Raw genomic sequence first — 19,972 nt, 5'->3', positions numbered from 1 at the left:
ATTTGAATGAAATCTGTGACCTGCTGTAAGAAATGATCAATGTTGCCCCCCAACTTGCAGTGTTCTCAATCCCTGGTTCAAGACTTGAAATGGATTGGACCTGTTTGGCCAGGTGTGGACCAGGCCCACGCTGTGCAGACGGAGAGCAAACATGGGGAGCGTAAACATGCACCAAACAGCCCTCCCCCCCGTCCGTCCGTCCGCCCTGCGTGTTTGCGTTGACCTTGACTGTACATTTGCAAAAGAGCTCCCTCTGCTGCCCCCCTGCTGCCGTTGTAATGTTTACTCTTTGATATCTATGTACTGAAGGGGTCAGATATATTTCTAGAGCAGAATTTGGATTTTATGCAAACTGTGGATGCGTTTTTGTCCTGTTATTAAAGCAATAAACCTGAAAAAAAAATGTCCTAATTATGATGCAACAATTATTAGAATGATTAAATGTGTTAAGGTTAGATCAGGTATGGGCAAACTATGGCCTGGGGGCCAGGTGCGGCACGTTCAGCTTTTTAATGCGGCCCGCAAAACTTGTGCAAATTATTATCATTATGCTTTGGTCTTTTCCCTGCAATGCCCGCAGTCTTTTCCCTGGAATGCCCGCATTTCTCCAATAGATGGCGTAGAAAAGGCTATTAGTATTTTAGCCTTTATGAAGGACTTTTACATGTCATTTATTTATATAACGCTCCGTCTATCCTGCTCTTCACCCAGCCCTCTTATCCAACTCTTGACACACCAAAACGAAGCTAACTTTTTCCTTCTACTTTATTTATTTAGTTATTCTTCATTTGGGTCATCATTTGGATTAGTCACATACACAAACAAACATCTACCTGCTGTTGTTCGTCTTTTATGTTACGGCAATATACAGAAAACAAGGGTTTTGTCATATTTACAATTGTTGGAACATCTGGATTAATCATGATTAATTTATTCGATCACAATTAATTGTGATCAACCCACGCTACCCCACGATTAATCATATTTAGCCCTAGTTTATACTTTCACCTAGACGCTCTTTTACACTTTTTTTTTTTACAATGAAGCTATTTGTGATGTGTGAAGTTATGGCTTTTTTAACTGTACAATGTGAATATACACAAAAATATTATGTATTCATTGGATACTTTGAATACATAAAGATGTATAATTATGTTTATTATGTTTTTTTTAGTTTATTTTGGCTATATTTGGCATTATACCGAAAATTTCGTGAGCTCAGATTTAAAAAAAAAAATTCTGCGATGTACTGAGGGAACGCAAGCAGAACCGCAATGTAGAGAGGGAACACTATATACATATACAAAATATTTATATACAGTATATTTATATATACATAAATATATATAAATATATACACATACATACACATATATGTGTATATATATATATATGTTTGCTCGTTAAGTATATTTATATATGTGTATTTATGTGTATTTAGATTTATTTATATATATATATTTATATTTATGTATATTTATACATATATATTGAAATACTTTCCAGGGAGAAACAAAGACTACAGCCAGAAGTGACAAACAAGTACCATGTCCATCAGTGCTGCTCTACGCTCTGTTGTTCTGCAGCGAGGCTATGAGACATCTGTTGTATTCAGACACTTGTTTGGAGACATTCTTGGCCACTGATGCGAAGTCGCTCTCCTGGGATTTAGAAGCGATGACTGATGGGATAGTTGAGGAAAGATCAGGAGTTCAATGTAGGAATGATTTCTGACCTGCAGCTTAGCATCCTGTTATCAGTGCACAACACACACAACACACAAACACACAAACAGTGAAGGATACCCTCTTTCATGACAAAGTTGTTCTGCTCCATGTGCTGCCACTTTCTCTCCAGGTTCGCCAGCTACAGGGAAACAAACCACTTGATTAGCACAGTGTTTCCCAACCTTTTTTGAGTCACGACACATATACAAAAGAGAAATGTTTAGTTAGATTAGATTCAATTAGATCCAATTAGATTCGATTTGAAAAAATTCAGTTAGATTAGAATGAATTAGAATAGATTAGGTCAGAGTAGGTTAGAGTGTTTCTGCTCGCATGAATTTGGAGGATATTAGATTAGAATGGATCAGATTAGATTACGCTGGAGTTGAGTGGATTATTTTAGATTGGATGAAGTTGGACGATATTAGATTAGAATAGATCAGATTAGATTACGCTGGAGTTGACTGGATTATTTTAGATTGGGTGAAGTTGGAGGAGATTGAATTAGAATAGATGAGACTAGATTAGACTGGAGTAGGTTAGATGATTTTAGATTGGATGTCGGAAGTTGGAGGAGATTAGACTAGAATAGATCAGATTAGATTACGCTGGAGTTGAGTGGATTATTTTAGATTGGATGAAGTTGGAGGAGATTGAATTAGAATAGATGAGACTAGATTAGACTGGAGTAGGTTAGATGATTTTAGATTGGATGTTGGAAGTTGGAGGAGATTAGACTAGAATAGATCAGATTAGATTACGCTGGAGTTGACTGGATTATTTTAGATTGGATGAAGTTGGAGGAGATTGAATTAGAATAGATTCGACTAGATTAGACTGGAGTAGGTTAGATGATTTTAGATTGGATGTTGGAAGTTGGAGGAGATTAGACTAGAATAGATCAGATTAGATCAATTAGATTAGAGATGCACTAGATTATATTAAAATAGATCAAATTAGAATAGCTCAGATTAGGTTAGGTTAGATTAAATTAGATTAGGTTGTTGTACTAGATTATATTATAATAGCTCAGATTAGATTAGGTTAGATTAAATTAGATTAGGTTGGATTAGAAAAAAACAAGATTAGGTTAAATCAGATTAAATTAGATTGGATTAGACCAATTAGATTAGAGATTGACTAGATTATATTAGAATAGCTCAGTTTAGGTTAGGTTAGATTAGATTAAGATCAGATCAGTCCGATCCCAACATCGCAGTAAGGCCACGAAGAGACAAGGGCGTCCCTCTCACCTGAGCGTGGGTCTCGTTTTCCTGCAGTTTGCTCTTCAGGCCTTCGTTCTTCTGCTTCATCTCATCCAACAACTGTTTGAATGAATCTCTGCGCGTTGTCAGGGACACGCGCTCCATCTGCAGCCGCTGCACCGCAAACAGAAAAACACAGGGCTTTAGGCTGTGAGCTAGCATGTAGTCCTTATCTGGTCCGTCAACGTCGACTGCGTAGCCGTGTCCTGTTCACTAACTGCACCTCCAGTTCGGCTGACGTTACCTTCTTCTTCTCCTCTGCTGAGAATTTCAGAGAGTCCAGGTCTCTATAGCTGCGCAGCTCAGACTCCATGGTGCCGATGCGCTCCTTCAGGCTGCTCAGCTCTCCCGTGATCTTGCCCTCCAGCTGCTGCACCTTCTCCAGGTCCTGCTGCAAACGCTGCGACTCTGGGTGTGGAGACAGGAATAAAGAGTGGGCCTCCCGCATAATTTGGATCATGTAGCCCCCACCCCCAAAAATGATAGAATTCGAAGTCATTTTAAGCAGAGGTGGAAAGTAACAAATTACATTTACTCACATTATTGTAACTGAGTACTCTTTGTGAGTAATTTGTAATTTTTAAAATATGCGGCGGGAAAACAATCTGCGTTAATTGAAAGAAAATTGCGTGGGCTTGCGTGCGCGGATTTCCCACTATTTTAATGTAGCCAGAGAACGTTGAATAAGATGAACGTTGAATGGTGGCTGTTGCCGAACAAAAAAAAAAAAAATTGGAAAATTAGATTGGAAGTATGACTTGTCCATTTTCGCATCAAGTAAATTAAAGTAACTAACTTTTACTTTTACCTTTTTTTTTTACTTTTTTTTTACTTTTACTCGAGTAGATGTTTAGATGGGTACTTTTACTTGAGTAAAGTGTACTTTTTCCACCTCTAATTCTAAGTCAATTTTAGTCCATTTTTCGAGGTGGAAAAAGAAAACCAGAAGTCTCCTGTAGGTGGTGCCACCTCTACACTCTGAATACAAGAAATCCTGAAAAATGCTTTGAGCGTGTGCTCCCGGTACAGCTTAAATTGTGAGGACATTTTGGTGATACTTTTGGTGACGGGAAAGGTATTTCGAGATTCACAATTTTTTTTTTTTTAAATTGGATTAGATCAGAATTATAGGGTCACATTAAAGTTAGTGTGATGGGCTGAGGAATATGAGTCTGTGGGGAGTGTTCAAGAACATAACAGCGCGCGTGTGTGTCACTGACCTGTTGTCAGTCCCTTGGCCGTGCTCTCTGATTGGACCACTTCCGTTTCCTTGCTGACCAGCATCTCCTGCATGTTCTTCAGTTCGCTGGCAGTGACCGTGTCCACGTGGCGTAGTCTTAACATGCTCTACACACAAACACGGTAGTCCTCATCAACTTTAGGTCTAATATTTTCCTTTTAGTCCCTCTAATCACCCCCTCCCCCCTCCCATCTTTCTTCCTCTTACCCTGCTGCTGTGTTCCAGGAGGGAAACAATATCCTCCTGACTGTGTGTCATTTTCTCCTGCAGCTGAGCACTAGTCTCCTCGAATGACTCCAAAAATCCTGCATCGAAGGGAAAACAAAAAAATATATATATATATATTGACATGTTTTATTAGCAGCGCGCTCTCAGACTTGCAATGAACGACCAAAAACTGGAAACACGAGAATTTGACTTTAGGGACCTCTTGTGGCCACGTGTTAAAATGCGGGGTTTTATTATAGTGCGGTGTCACTGGTTGGAAAAAAAAAAAAAAAAACAGGGACTAGGGGCTCGAGGTTAAAGCTGCGTAAAAGTATATGTAGGACAGGAGGGTGAGGATTGATGATATATGAGAACGTATTCATCCGCTCCGTCCACACGGGGCATGTTTTAACGGCATATGTCGGAATTAAAGACTTTCTTTTTCCTAAATTTGTGGGAGAGGGTGACGTAACCACAAAGCGCTGTAGGTCGAGGACGTCATAAACCTGATGAAACTTGTTTTGTTTTTGTTTCTGATTTTGATTTTGTTTTTGTCGTGTTTTTACGTAACATACCGTCGTAAGACGTAGACCTGAGAAACACATTCGGGAATTTACACTTACGGTCGATTTCTTCCTCCTTCTTTTTTAACTCCTTGTATTTTTGTTGACACTCCCCTGAAAAGAAAACAGAATCGCATAACTGTCGGGTCAATGTTGAAGTATTTCAAACGACACGCTACTGCTCCTTAAAGCTACAGTGTCTTAGCGTGCTAAAGTTAGAGCTAATAGACCAGATGATGATGCTAAAGGTTACAGCATTCAAACGGTGACATAATCAGTCGACTGTTTTACCCTGAGCTTCCTCCGAGTCCTGCTCCAGCTGCTGGATCTGATCTGTGATTTGTTGGGTCCTGTCCCTGATCTCCGTCAGCCTAAAAAACCAAACACATTAGTTATTAGTTATAAGTCTTTACTCCATAAGGAAATACTGCATATGAGTACTTACTGTTTATCCAGATTTGCAATTTCCTGATTGTCTTCTTTTACCTGAAAAAAAAAATGGATTTAACTTTTCTAAATTTCAATAAATATATATTGTTTTACAAATATGGCCAGTAAACACAAACAAACCTACTGTATATTAGTTTGGACATTAAGACCACCTCCCTTCTTGGTCTGTGTCGTGATGCTCACCTGTTTGAATAATTTCTCCCTCTCCTCCTGCGGTGAGCCCAGGTTCTTTTGCTCCGCCTCCATGGCGTCGCGCTTCGCCTCCTGTGTTGACAGAGTCTCGTAGAGACGAACCACTTCCTGTTTCAGCTGGGAGTGAGCCAGCTCCTGCACACAATGACGTCAGATGTAACGCAGGGCCGGAATTTTTCTGAACAGACACCCTGTGATCTGGACTATAAAAAAAAATCACATTACTGTCAAACATTATTATTTGATGTTGGTTTCGGAATCCAATCGCGCGCCATACAAATTTTGACAAATTTCTACTTAAATGTTCCACACTCCATCCCCCATTTTTTTTTTTTTTAAACTCACTGCTTCATAGTCCTCCTTCTTGGTCATCAGAACATCTAGCTCCTCCTGAAGAGCAGAGAGTTCCTGCAACACAAAGGAGGTGTCAGAAAAAGGAAGAGGTAAAAAAAATAAAAGGAACACGAAATGCTTCAAACCCAAAAGTTTTATACTACACAAAAGCAGTAATGTTAACTATTAACTTAACAAGTGTTATGAAGGTCTAACTTCCTAGGTTATAAATATGGCTTTCAACAGAATTAAATATAAATCTGATGAGGTAAACTGTCTAAATATGACATTACTGAAACAGAAAGACAAATAACAGCAGGTTGGTGTTTGTGTTTCTCACTTGTTTTTAATTTGCGACTGGAATTATTACGATGTAAACTGCCTCAAAGAACCAACAACATACACGTCTAGTAGTAATAACACACTGTCACTGTGGTCAGACACTTGTCATACCTGCAGCATTTCCTCATTGGTCGAGGCCATGGTAAAATACTTCTCTTGCTTTGCAGCTGGCATTGATTGGACAACCTCGTCAGCGACCTGCCTTTCTCTCCTGATCTCCTCCTCGATGGCCCTGACCGCCTCCTCTCTCCTGTAAGGCAGACACAACGGAGGCAAATGTTGACACATCATTCATACATACATGTATTTATGTATGCCAGAGGTGTCAAACATACGGCCCACGGGCCAAAACCGGTCCTCTAGGGCAGCGGTCCCCAACCTTTTTTGTGAATCTGGTCATTTTTCAAAATTAAAAAATTGTCCAGAATCAGATAATAAATAGAACAGAAATAATGTAAGTTATGCATTCTTTCTGTGCGGCCCGGTACCAATCGACCAACAGACGGGTGCCGGTTCCAGACCCGGGGGTTTGGGTACCGCTGCTTTAAGGTGTTTAATCCGGCCCGCTTGAGAATTTATTTCATTTTTTTTTTTTGTAAAATTATATTTCATTAAATATGAGTAAATTATAATAAATATCTAATATACTTGTACTTCTTTGCATGAAAACAAAGGGGGTTATGATTGTACTGCTCCGGTCAAACTGATATTTACAGTACAAGGGGGCAAAGGTTGGATGGCATTAAGTAACTGACTCACAACCCGTTTTTGCTAGCCAACACCTCATTCTGTGGAGCCTTTTATTCTCTTTTATTATGAAAGATAAACTCACTCCCGCCCCGATCTTTCTGATCTTCTCCAATGTTTCCTTGTACAATAGTTGTTAAATTCACTTAAATCTTTCAGTGGAAATCAATCATCTAGGTAAATAAAATTTTAGCTCATGCGTGGGTAAGAAGAAAATGTCATCAATTACAGATGCTTGTCCTGTATTCACAGTGTGGGCCTTTGTGCCATTGTGCTTTACAACAAGGAACAAAGTTCAGTTGCTGCGTTGGCTGCGTCCGGGAAATAGGTGAACAAAAGTTCATTACAGCCTCTGTGGGAACACAGGTACGTTTCTTCGCTATTTCACGGGTAGGCTGAAATACATGTTTCTTTATGTTAAACGGACGTGATTGAATACTAAATCAATTTAAATCTTTTTTTTTTAATTATTACTATTATGAACAGCTGCTGTTAAGATGTCATGGTATGGGGTCATTTAGATTTAGTATTTGCATGAAGTAAAACCTTCAAACTGTTCATGTTTCACAAGCGGTCATGAACCAGTAGAAATATTCCAAGATCAAAGTCTTATCTGGGGTTTAACAGCGTAAATCATTGAGTGTACATCTTTAATGGAAATGACGTGATACTATCGGCAGAGATTTTTACGGTCAAAATTTTACATAATGTTAAGACTTTTTTTTTAATTTTCTATCGTTCCTGTCCTCGTGATACTTTGTGTCAGAAGCTTATCTGGGGTTTAACAGCGTAAATTATTGAGTGTACATCTTTATATACAAACATCAACTGTGCTAATGTAAATGACGTGATAGTATCGGCTGAGATTTTTTTGGACATTTTTAAATTTTCTATTGTTCCTGTCCTCGTGATACTTTGTGTCACGTTAGATTGTGGCGGCCATTAAAAAGCCACAAAACGCCTCCTGGGAAACCAGGGGTCTATTGATTAACTCACAAACTTTCACGACCCAAGTCTTGCGACCCACCTGAGGGCCGTGACCCAGTCTTTGGGAAACAACGCGCTACACTATGGCACCTCAAATGTGGCAATACATTGAAAAGGGTCCTTTAAATAACAATCTAAAAACCAGAAGCATGTTTAGAACTGGCTTGCATCCCATTTTCGGAAATCGAGCATGAAATTCCTTTTGTTGAAAATTTGAATCTTAAGTAAAGCAAACATTTGTTTTCTTTTTCCAGGTTAAGATGAAGCCGAGTTGCGGACAAACGGTCCTACTGCTGTGGTCCTCTGCAGTAATTCTCTACTCTGCAGCCTTTGACATAATGGAAACGGCTGAGGTACCAACATGATTCAACAATATGGACACTGTTCACAGTGTCTGACTTTGTGCAAGCTTATAATGTAGCAATAACTGTTCACCTTTACGTCCACTAGGGGGTAGACTTTTCCAACAAGTCCCTGCAGGCGATTCCTCTTAACGTCAACTGTTCTGTTAGTAAGCTGGTGATTGACCAGAATTTGATAACTTTAAATGAAACGGACCGGAAAGCCCTAGCCAGTTATCCTGAACTGACAGAACTTTACTTGGATGAAAACATGGTGACTGCAATACCAGCCGAGTACTTCTCAGTGGTACCAAACCTCACAGTTCTGTCCCTCTCCAGGAACAAAATAAGTAGGTAAATTAAAAAAAAAAAAAACTCTTATCAGTGTGACATAATAAGTGATAATTATTAAGTCAGACTAGAGCTGAATATAGAAATAACGTGTCACATCATTTATTCACAGCCTTGATCCTGAAGCTCTGTCAGGCCTTGGTAATCTGAAGGAGCTGGACTTGTCCGATAATCTGCTGACTAGCCTACCCACAAACTTTACCAGAGGGATAAACACACTAAAGGTAAAGCTGTCAGTTTTTTCGCAATGATCAGGAACAGTGGAGAAAAACAACTGTATGCTTGAGTATTGGGGCCCTATTGAGGATGAAAAAGAAAATTAAAATTAAAAAAAAAAAAATTAAATTAAAAAATTAAAAAGTGAAAGCATATTCACGGGTTTATGAGAAAAACGTAACAAGAAAAAAAGTCATATTTTTATAACAATTAAGTTGTATTGATTAGAATGTAAAAAGACGACAAATATATTTTACGATTATTAAGGTGATGCTGTGGTGATGTGATGTGGAATTGGAAATGTATATATACTCTATATATACATTTACATATATACATACTATATAACTGTACATTTTCTATTTATTATTATTTATGTATTTTGTATGTTTACTGTAGCTTGATTGTTGATTGACTGACTCAAATTGGAAGTCCCTTTGGATAAAAGTGTCTGCTAAATGTATTGTAATGTAATGTAATGTAATATACAGTATATTTATATATAATATCTCAAGATTCTTCACACACTTACATTCAAATATACATTCTCATAAAGGTGTGACTTTGCTCTCGTAAATGTACGCATTTATTCTTGATATTTTTGCAATCTCAATGTGGCCCTAATACTCATAATCTTAATTTTATTTTTCGATTTTGTGATAGTGATGTATAAGAAAAGATAAGTCCTAAGATAAATTAAGTTGTTTATTGGTCCCACAACGGGGACAGTCACATTTCATTTTCTTTGTTAATTTTTCACTGCCACGGCCAGTGTAAATCAACAACTATTATTAATATTCATACTAATATTTATATATACATATATATTTATTTTCACTGAGACACGATCTTTATCAGATTAAAGAGTAGACTTTACATTGTGAAGGTTTTTTTTCCTTCAGACAAGTTATTGTTTATTGACAACCAGCTAACCCTAGCTGCTCCAATTAGGTGCTGAGGCTAGACGGAAATGCCTGGAATTGTTCCTGTCCTCCACTGCTTGGCATTTACGAGGTCATCGTGGCCAACATTATCCTTGGTAAGCATTATATGCTAAAAAATTTTTTTTTATTTTTTTTTTTATGATTTAGCATTTACTAACTTTTAAGGCTCGCCTATTGGGTTACTAAGAATGAGGAATGAATTCTTTGTGATTAGATAAACTTAATTTCAGTTATGGGATTTCTTGTTGACAAAGTTTTAAGTGGTGTTCAACACCTTGGTTCAACTACAGTATGTACTGCACATTTTGTTTGCAAATGACTGACATTAAAACACATCACTTAAATTTAGTGAGTAAGTAAGTCGGTTAATTCAGAAATTCACTAACAAAAGAAATGTCATGCTACAAGTTGATTTGTGGATTAGGAATGCCTCGATCTGACACTCAGGATCGGTATTGGTCAAAATGTTAGGATCAAACATCGATTAAAAAAAAACAACAAAAAAAACTATAGCCCGTCCAATCCAATTCCTAAGCCCAAATGCTCAACTCAACTTTGCGCGACATGCCGTAAACAGTGACGCTACCACCCCAGCAACGGCACCAAAGGAGAAAGGAAGGTATCGGATTAGTATTATTATCTGCAGAAATTCCAAGTTGCAGTATCGGTATAGGACGTAAAAAAAAAAAAGTTTCATAGAGCCACCCCTAGGATACTTCAAATTTCCTTTCGTTTTCTGTACGTGTGATATTTGTCTTTACAGGAGAACAAGTCACCTGTGCTTCTCCAGAAAACCAGAACGGAAAGAATCTGTCAATTGCTGCAGCCGCATGTTACTCATTACCATCAACCACCTCTACAACTATATCACAAACAACACCAATCACCACGGTGACCACTCAACAGCCTTGGACGTCTTCGGTACCGGAGACCACACAGTCGTCCACTACTAACCAGAGTCGAATCACAGGTACGTGACCATTTCTTTCTTTCCCTGAACGTCAACATATGGCCCCACTTTGAAGAAAACAAACCTAACGATACGACCCATCCCCCACTAGACCAGACGGCTGTGGCGGGAAACTCGTGGAAGTTCACAGCTTCCGTTTTGGCCTTGGCGCTGACTACCACCATTCTGATCGTATGTGCCATCAAGGGGCCGTCCTTGTACAGGCTTTACCACGACTACCGCCATCAGCGGCTCGGGGAGGACTTCGAGGACGAGGAAGACAACGTTGCGTCGACAGACTTCCCGCGGTTCCAGCTCAGCCACAAGACGTTCTCCTTTACGCAAGACAGCTGGCAAGTGGACGGAGAGGAGGATGAGGAGGAGGTGTATTTTGAGGATCCGTACGTAAGAAGAGATGAGAGACAAGAAGTAGGTGCAAATGTGGCAGGACCATAAGAAAACCCCCGTAGAAATTTGGACATTTCGCCTCTAACAAAGACAAGATCTCTCTGTTACACATACATTTAGGTTCATTTGTTCACAGATGCAACAAAAACCTCTGAGATAAAAAAAAAAGAATCAAATCATTTAGGATTTTATTGTTCCCACTAATATGAATTAGAAACTCATACTGATAGTTTGTAGTGGCTTTCAAGATTTGAATTTTTGTTGTTTGTTTGTTTGGTTTAATTACCATAATTGATTTCATTTATACTATTTCCACACCTGAATATAAGCCGCACCCAGAAAAGAAAAAAAAAAGTACATATATAGGCCGCACTTCTCTATAAACCACAGGTGTCCAACTTGTAACATGGGATATTTACAAAGAAAGATTTATTTTTTTTTTTTTACTTTTAATTAAATAAATGTTTTTTTCTAAGACGGCTGGTTACACGTTAGCTCTTTCCTGCTTTGGCGCCCCAACCGTAGTTGGAATGCACAGGCAAGACTTAGTGATCTGGTCCAGAGCCAAAGCTAACATTAGCTCCGGGGCTAACTCCCATGACAGGGCTCAAACTGCTCTCAATTATTTTACTTACTCCCTTCTCTCTGTGAAGATACGGTCGATGCTCTCTGCTTCTCTGTTGTTCTGAGCTTTCAGCTGAAAGAACAGGGAGAGGAAATGGCAGCAACGATGACAACCCTTACTGTGTTATTTTTTTTTTTACCGCAAATTGATTTGAGTTTTGTGCTTAAACGTTACCATCGGGGACTTACAATGTTGTAGTCGTTGATCATTTCCTCCATCTCAGTGTTTGTGTTGAGCTTATCCACCAGCTGCAGACAAACACAAAGTTGTTTGTAAACTATTTTTAGTCAGTGTCTAACCGGAGAAAATTAGAGATGGGTGTGTAATAAACAGAGACGATCAAAGCAGTTTACCATGTTGTAGTCAGCAAGCTGGCCTTGTAAATCTTTGATCTCTGCAGCCATTCCTTCAGCTCTGGGGGACAAGAACACACCAGAGGTCCGGTCATTTTTGCTCAGAGCATCATTTAATGTCGAGTAACAAAAACAAAATATATATATATATATATATATATATATGTATATATATATACATATATATATATATATATATATATACATATAAATATATATATATATATATATACATGTATATATATATATTACTCACCTCTTTTCATAGGAGAGATAGACTGAGTTCTCCTGATTGTAGTTATCAATCTCTTTGTGCATTTTACTGGTCTCTGTAGTCAACTCAGTGATCTTACTCCTACGTGATAGCAACAATATTCATTAGTATCAGCAAAGGTCGTGTTTTATTTTTTAATGAAATTTCTCAACAGTAATTATCATACACATGTTGCCATGGGTTAAATAAAAAAAGGGAAATTTATCATTATCCACATGCAGATGAATGTTGTTTTTTGTTGTTTTTTTTTCATGTGTTACCTGAGAAGCCCTAAATAGTAGGACTTATCCAGTATCTGCCTCTGGGGTCCTTTTGTGCATGAGGGGAAAAAATTAAATTTAAAAACGAGGAATGTAAAGTTCTCAATTGATACAGCGATAGGTTTTCTAATCATATGCATTTTTAGGGACCTTTCATTCCAGTCTTCATTCCGCTGAGCCCTTGTTGGGTTACAGGCCTGTCTGTCACTCGGATCTGTGCCGACAGGACTCCAGGCGTGGCAATTGGGATTCCAACCCTCATACCAGGATGACCGCTGGTACCTGGAACCATCTGTCAAAGAAGAGAAACAATAATTTTATTAAATAATTACTTGTTTTGTTTGTTTGTTTTTTTAAAAAAAAGGTATCAGAAAGATCGAGTCATGTATAGATAAAAATGGCAGAGTACAAGTGTAGTACAAGTAAATGAACAGCCTGATTTCAGTTATTTTATGACATCATTTTCACATCTTGATGTATTTATCCAGCGTCTATACCCTTATCAATATAAATAATTACCGTTCAGCAGTAACGGCTGACCGGCCCTTGATACAAAAAAGGTTGGGGACCACTGCTTTAAACAAAACAGTCCAAAGTCTGGCCAGAACTAAGAAGAACAAACTTCATATAGCCCGCAACCTGTCATAAAATGAAAGTATAAAAAATGCAATTTTATGGTTCACCATAAGATGGCAGCTGCATAGAGTACCCAAGGACTAAGGACTGTAAGTTTTTATAAGGAATATCAAGAGACACTACCAGTTGAGTCATGCTAACACATACCGCAATCTTTAAATAAACATGACACTACGCCACTCTCACTCAACACAATAATGTATTAATCCCATAACATAATATAATAATATACCCCAGTTGCAACGCGTATGGCTGTAGGAGGCGGTCGAACTGCAGTCGGGGGTCTTCCGGATCCGCTTCGGCTCATTGGACGACCGATACTTGACGAAGGGCGCTGGCTTGCCATGGTGTCTGAAGCACGGCACCGCTATGGACATGAATAACACAAGTGGCACATCAGTCATTTGGGGATGCGGAGAGGAAAATAACATAAGAACAACACAATACAGTATGTATTACACAAACAAATAATGAAATATTTCATAATCATTTCTTGACAATATGGATATTTTTGAGGAGTCGTAATCATCTTCCAATAATAATGGGTTCCCGTTCATTTTTCTCGTACAGGGAATAATAATATAGATTTATTTAACATAGCTGGTGGCGCTTTGGCCCAGAGGCAATGTCTCTGTCCCAGAATTCACCTCCTGGGCAAGTTCGAATCCCGATTAGCTGAATAGCTGAAATTCATTGACTTAAAAAAAACAACATGCATCTATTAGTTGTTTTGTCCCAGTACTGTCAGACGGACAGCTAGGTCTAATAATTCTGAAGCCAAATCTTAAACTTTAAAATGTTTAATGTTTAAATGTTCGGCCTTTAATTTTTCTCTTTGGCAGTTAAACCAAATTAATTTAAAATACTGCCATTAGGTTTTGCCGTCTGCCTTGTATAGATAGCACTTGAAAAGAACAAAAAATCATTTAAATTTTTGTTCTAAGTTTTATGGTGTAACTTTTCAACACTAACCAAACGAACGCATAGAAATGGAAGATTGCTCAAATGCACAGTATCATTGCGAGGTATAATTGCAACACGTGGCTTCTTAAAGGTTCTCAAAGGCTATGTAAGTAGCGCGAATTATTTGCATTATTCTTATTTACTCGAGTTTACTATGGGTAGGTTGTGGTAAAAAATTATAGCAGTTTTGCTAGCTAAGAATAGCGAGCATGCGTTGTATCTTTAAATAAACTATCCTTCCTTTTTTTGTTAAAATGGTGTAATCTAAAAAACCGGCTGCGATTTATAAAAGTCCTACCTGGGAGCGGAAATAGGACAAAACCTTAACAACCTCAGATAAAATAAACACCCACCCGTAAGTCCGGTTGTTTACGGTTCTTGTAACCAAGAGACAGGTCTTCCTCTCTTTACTTAAACGAACCATGTGTAACAGAAGACTAGTCTGCCCCCCATCGTCCGTAGAGAACATTACACATAGACCATAAATAAAAGTCGACGCTGCTTCACCTCACTCTGGTTTAAAAAACGTACATGCCGTCATCGTTATAGTGGCGTTAACGTACAACTACTTTTTCAAATTGATTTTGTTTGTATTTATGTTCTTGACAATATTTTTATTTATACCTCATAGTATTCGTGTAATCCGTTTACCAGGGCACGGACCCAGGGTATTAGCCACAGGTTGTGATGCTAGCTAACCGTGGACATATGGAGTAGCTGTTTAAAAGCGCTTTTAACATGTGTTTTTACAAATCACTTGTTTGTGCTGGGAGTAACATTTTCGTCGAATTATCTTAAGTGGGGATAATAAAAATATATGAAGGCTGACACTGTGTGCAACACTTATTATCATGATTTTTCGTGATATTGTAACCGTGGGGATGTAGCTCAGTGGTAGAGCGCATGCTTTGCATGTATGAGGCCCCGGGTTCAATCCCCGGCATCTCCAGATTTTTTTTTTGTGAGTTGCCATTTTTTCCAGAGTAAGACTAAAATTCCCTTTAAATTTGAGCTCTGTTCTAAACAAAACTATCGAATTTAGGGATTTGTAAATTGGTTAATTCATGCAAATATACCTCTGTAGAGGTTGAGATTCCTTCCGTTGGCATATATGCAGGAAGCATTTTATTGAAAACAACTACTGCTAAAATGGGTGAATTAATCAATTAGCAAACACAACAATGACTATGAAATTAGACTTGCATGGCTTAATCTTTGAGACAAGCATACGCTACTGGCAGGATCAACCAGGTAGCCTCCCCGGAGCTGCACTCGGCTGCGAAAAGGAATATGTGGTTAATGTTAAAGCCATTTTATCTACATAGTACATACAATTTAAAAATACTTTTCTAATACCGGATATCAACAGAAAGACATTTTAAAACATTACCAGACATATTCACATGCGATATGTACATTCTATTCATTTAACTTGTCTGCATCCAGCTGTAAAGTGTTCTGGTAGATTATTGGTTTAGAACAGTTTAAATAGCAGAAATTCAAACAAACTCCAATTTGGTTGAAATGTCTTTTCCCAAATTACTAAAATGCAGCAGAAGTTTACGGTCTATTGGGAAACTCGTATCATCTTAATCAGACTTTATTTTGTACTTAATGCATCTTCCATTTATTCAGGTTCATCTCACATCTGGACCAAACCCAGAAAATGATGCTACTGCTACATGGCTAACAGCAGCTCCAGTCAGGAAGAAATATAAGTTGTATTGACTTACAGTCTGTAACAACTGAGAATAATAGAAAAAAAAAAAAACAGAGACATGATATACTGTAAAGTTCTACAAGAGAAAACAGCACTTGTTACAGTCACAGTAACATTCTTCCGTCTTAGTACTTTTCTCCATTTTCTCTTCCCGGTGTCTCCTCCTACTCCTCCCTCCGCCTCCTTGGAGTAAATTCCTCACGCAGGCTGCTGTTTTTAGAGAATTCCCTCTTTTCTCACAGCGATGGTGGTATAGTGGTGAGCATAGCTGCCTTCCAAGCAGTTGACCCGGGTTCGATTCCCGGCCATCGCAAACCTTTTAGCTTTATCTCAGCGGAGTAAATACCTAATACTAAACAAAACATATTACCAACGAGGTTTGCAGTTATAAACTATTTCAGTACATGATAAGAATACAAACCACGTGACACCTTCAAACAAAATACTAATTAGGCAGAACAAACCTTCTATCCTTAGCGATGGTGGTATGGTGGTGAGCAAAGATGCCTCCAAAAAAGGAGAGATTTCCAGGAGGTTTAAAGAGTTTTTACAGCAGTCATTCAGAACTGTAGCGGTACATCTACAGAAATGGTGGTGTAGTGGTGAGCTTAGCTGCCTTCCAAGCTATTGACCTGGGTTAGATTCCCAGCCATCACAGTTGATGCCTTTTTAACGAAAGCTCTCCACTGAAAGTGTGGAGCCTTTTCCTCTTCCCTCTCTCTGTTTTTCTGGATGAATATTCATTATAGATTATTGTGTATTTGAGGGAAACTACTGCTCTCACCTTGATGGTGGTATAGTGTACAGTGTTGCTGCCTACAAAGCAGTTGACCTGAGTTCCATTCTCGGTCATCACATAGTTATTTTGATGTGTTTTTTTTTTTTTTGACTCATCATTCCCATTCAACTTAATGTGGAATTATCTCATGTCAGCATTATAATTTTATTGGGTGTCATGCCCACGTTGCAGCTGTCACACAAGGTGTGTTCAGGTACGACAGTTGGTGCTATACATTTAAATAAGAATTTTATTTTTTTTTTGTTTTTTTTTTTTTTTGCTTTTTTATCTCATCTTCAACAGCTCCAACACATCATTTAAACACACACACATACACACAATCCTGTCAAAAATAATCAAAAACAAAGACACAGTTTTTATGTACTGTTAATGAAACATTCTCAACTGAAGCAGAGGTGCATCTTGAAAGGTTATTTTAATTCTATGATGACAGAAAATTCAACTCTTGGGAGCAGCAGTTGGGCAATGCTATTGGCATATTTCACCAAAGATACAAAGACAGCACATAACTGCCTTTACAATGCCAAAGCATGTGTCGAAGCAGCCGTCTTTTTCTTTCTCTTTCTCTTGCTTCACATTAATGACTGAAAAACAACAAAAAAACACAACGTTAGTGGAGAGTGCTTTAGCAAAACTTTAGCAGAACTCAAATGTAACCATGGCTGTGTTTTGTTTCTTTTTTTAAAAAAAATTACATAGATTACATTACATAGATGTACAAAATTTTTTTACATAGATTACATTACATAGATGTACAGAGAGCTATCGCTATCAGAGCGCTAATGCTATCAGAGATCTATTGCTATCAGAGAGCTATCGCTATCAGAGAGCTATCAAGGTTTGTCACCTGTTACTGGAAAGGATTGTATCACTAGAATGACGCATTCAAAGTCGATAGGTAAGATAGCTAATCATTTTAGTTTGATCTCTGATTAAAACAAACATGGGCTTAATAATAAATAATAATAATAATAATAAGAAGGAGACAGATACTGACAATTGTTTTTGCAGTAACTGAATTTAAAGTAAGTAAGCAAAATACAGTTTCCTGTGTTTACGTTTAAAAAATGTTAGGAAAAGCTGGAATCATTCTATACTCCTGACATTGTGTTACATCATATCCATAATCACTTTTTAGAAATTGAATTTAAAATTAGAAACAGACAGAGTACTATTGGGTTCTGCTTCAACTTTGAAGCTGTAGCAGAACTCACTGCTTGCATTGCATGGCATTGGGGCAACCATGTACATCACATGTCAAAGTTCCAAAGTTCATATGTGAGGACTTCATTTTTGTCAATTTTCGACATTCAAGAATTTATTGCTAAGTCATTATTCACGTTAGGAACATGTTTACAACACCCTGTGTTTAAAATGTAAAGAACATTTTATATTAAAATAATATCTGTCGTATTACTAATATTGGGAGCATATTGGTTTCCGCTGCCTGCGCATTGAGAAATCCCATCATCAGACATCTTTGGTCCCAAGAGTCACCTGAAAAATAAAAGAAAACATTTCTGAAAGTGAATACTGTTTGTCTTACTGCAGTACATGTGTAAAGTGAATACACATGAGTAAGTTAAGAAGTTAATGATACTGTATATTAGCTTCAGCTTGTGAATATGAGCTCCCTCTACTGTTCTCCAGCACGGAACTCGCGCAAGATGTGATTGTCTGCAAAACTGTCAGTCAAGACAAAGACATTTGTCCTGGACATAATCACTACTTTTTTATTATTTACAGGAGCTTAAAATGTCATCGTCACTGCTTTCGGTTGATTATTTACAGGAGCTTCAAAATGTCATCGTCACTGCTTTCGGTTGTCTCTCAACACAAAAGAATAGCAATTGCTATGCTAGTTTTTATTAGGTTCAAAGTGTGACAGCTGATAGTTCCACTTTCTCTTGTCACAGTTTGATAATAAGATGAGCAACAAAGAAAAAAGAGGACTTTTATTGTCATAAACCCTAAAAAGGGTCACTGGGTTTTCCCGTTGACTGCAGTAACCCTATCTAAGTTAGCTTTAGTTTACTTACCTAGCATTAGTTTACTTACTTAGCATTAGCTTACTTAATTAAAATGAAGTAGTAATTGTGACAGACAATCATGAATTCCCGCGAGGTATATGGTGGAGAACAAGTGCACCACTGGAGAGAAATGGAGACGTGACAAACGGGAGGGTGTTTTCAAGGTTCACGTCATGATGTCACAACTGAACAAAACATTTTTTTTCTCTTTTTGAATTTGGTGTTATTTGATTTGTTATTGATTTTGATCCATCATATATTATGACGTTACTTTAATCAATTTAAAATATAGTTTTTTGTCGGGTAACAGGGGCAAGTGGAGTTTGAAAATGTCCACTTGTTCAATGTGGAAAATGACCACAAGTTGAAGGTCATTTAATTAATTGTTTTTTAAAGAAATTAAACAAAACTCAAAATAGTTGTGGTTTAGAGTTCAAACCAAATGCGAAACTGCATGAAGATTTAATAACTGGAACAATATAACGTTAAATAGTTAAATGGGGCAATGAAACATTTAGTAGAAGAAAATTGTTTTTTGTCCAACATCCCTTCCTCATTAGCTGTGACATCATTTTGATTCATTTTCCCCCTCTATTTAGCTGCAGAAATCAAAATTTGTGTGACTTCAGAAGCCATAAAAAACACATTTAATTTAAGCAATCATTACTACAATTACTACACATATATCTACACTATGTGTTGGCATTAATGCCATGGTGGAAAAATAGCAGGCAATTGCAAATATTTTATTTAGGTTTATGCTAATCTGACAATGTAATTCCAAATCACAAATATGATTCTAAAATATTTTATATAATGATTTAGAAAAAGGAGGAAGAAAGGTATCTATAATCATAGAACAAAACGTTTTTGCAATGAGAAAAGTCAAACAATATGCAGATGATGACGAATTTCTACGCAGCAGTGAGCCCTAGACAAACATGTAACTTTAAGTGAAAAAACTAGGAAGAGCTGCTTTACAGTTATTAAACGAAATAGTACTTTAGCTGTAGCTCAATTTCCCATAGCCACAACGTCAAGACGACCAAG

General features: G+C 37.7%; 2 protein-coding genes and 2 non-coding genes across 5 annotated transcripts; 3 read left to right on the top strand and 1 right to left on the bottom strand.

The window, feature by feature from the left end:
• Nucleotides 1-1,160: 1,160 nt before the first annotated feature.
• ift74 (intraflagellar transport 74) lies at nucleotides 1,161-14,822 on the bottom strand. Of its 2 annotated transcripts, none has more exons than XM_008307394.3 (20): nucleotides 14,672-14,787; nucleotides 13,643-13,777; nucleotides 12,925-13,066; nucleotides 12,775-12,823; nucleotides 12,497-12,595; nucleotides 12,241-12,301; nucleotides 12,076-12,135; nucleotides 11,898-11,959; nucleotides 6,431-6,569; nucleotides 5,990-6,052; nucleotides 5,636-5,779; nucleotides 5,448-5,488; nucleotides 5,294-5,373; nucleotides 5,063-5,116; nucleotides 4,440-4,537; nucleotides 4,213-4,339; nucleotides 3,237-3,400; nucleotides 2,981-3,106; nucleotides 1,806-1,866; nucleotides 1,161-1,681 (listed from the first exon to the last, which is right to left on the bottom strand). In XM_008307394.3, the coding sequence occupies exons 2-20, from the start codon at nucleotides 13,754-13,756 to the stop codon at nucleotides 1,566-1,568; spliced, it is 1,800 nt and encodes a 599-aa protein (XP_008305616.1). In that variant the 5' UTR covers nucleotides 13,757-13,777; nucleotides 14,672-14,787; the 3' UTR covers nucleotides 1,161-1,565. The 2 variants fall into 2 exon arrangements, with proteins under 2 accessions (XP_008305616.1, XP_016886874.1); XM_017031385.2 differs by having other exon boundaries at nucleotides 1,566-1,681; nucleotides 14,727-14,822.
• On the top strand, nucleotides 6,584-11,667 carry LOC103376860 (leucine-rich repeat-containing protein 19). The gene is made up of 7 exons (XM_008307393.3): nucleotides 6,584-7,432; nucleotides 8,308-8,406; nucleotides 8,504-8,748; nucleotides 8,858-8,969; nucleotides 9,913-10,000; nucleotides 10,669-10,875; nucleotides 10,967-11,667. The coding sequence occupies exons 1-7, from the start codon at nucleotides 7,298-7,300 to the stop codon at nucleotides 11,308-11,310; spliced, it is 1,230 nt and encodes a 409-aa protein (XP_008305615.2). The 5' UTR covers nucleotides 6,584-7,297; the 3' UTR covers nucleotides 11,311-11,667.
• Nucleotides 14,823-15,250: 428 nt separating the features above from the next.
• On the top strand, nucleotides 15,251-15,322 carry trnaa-ugc (transfer RNA alanine (anticodon UGC)). The gene has a single exon. It is a non-coding gene; the product is annotated as a tRNA-Ala (tRNA).
• Nucleotides 15,323-16,334: 1,012 nt separating this feature from the next.
• Nucleotides 16,335-16,406, top strand: trnag-ucc (transfer RNA glycine (anticodon UCC)). Its single transcript has one exon. It is a non-coding gene; the product is annotated as a tRNA-Gly (tRNA).
• The last annotated feature ends 3,566 nt before the right edge of the window (nucleotides 16,407-19,972 follow it).

The sequence above is a fragment of the Cynoglossus semilaevis genome, chromosome 3 (assembly GCF_000523025.1).
Source record: "Cynoglossus semilaevis isolate Cse_v1.0 chromosome 3, Cse_v1.0, whole genome shotgun sequence".
In the NCBI taxonomy this organism is placed as follows: Eukaryota; Metazoa; Chordata; class Actinopteri; order Pleuronectiformes; family Cynoglossidae; genus Cynoglossus; species Cynoglossus semilaevis.
The sequence above is the reverse complement of the archived record's forward strand: the minus strand, read 5'-3'. Positions and strand labels throughout refer to the sequence as shown.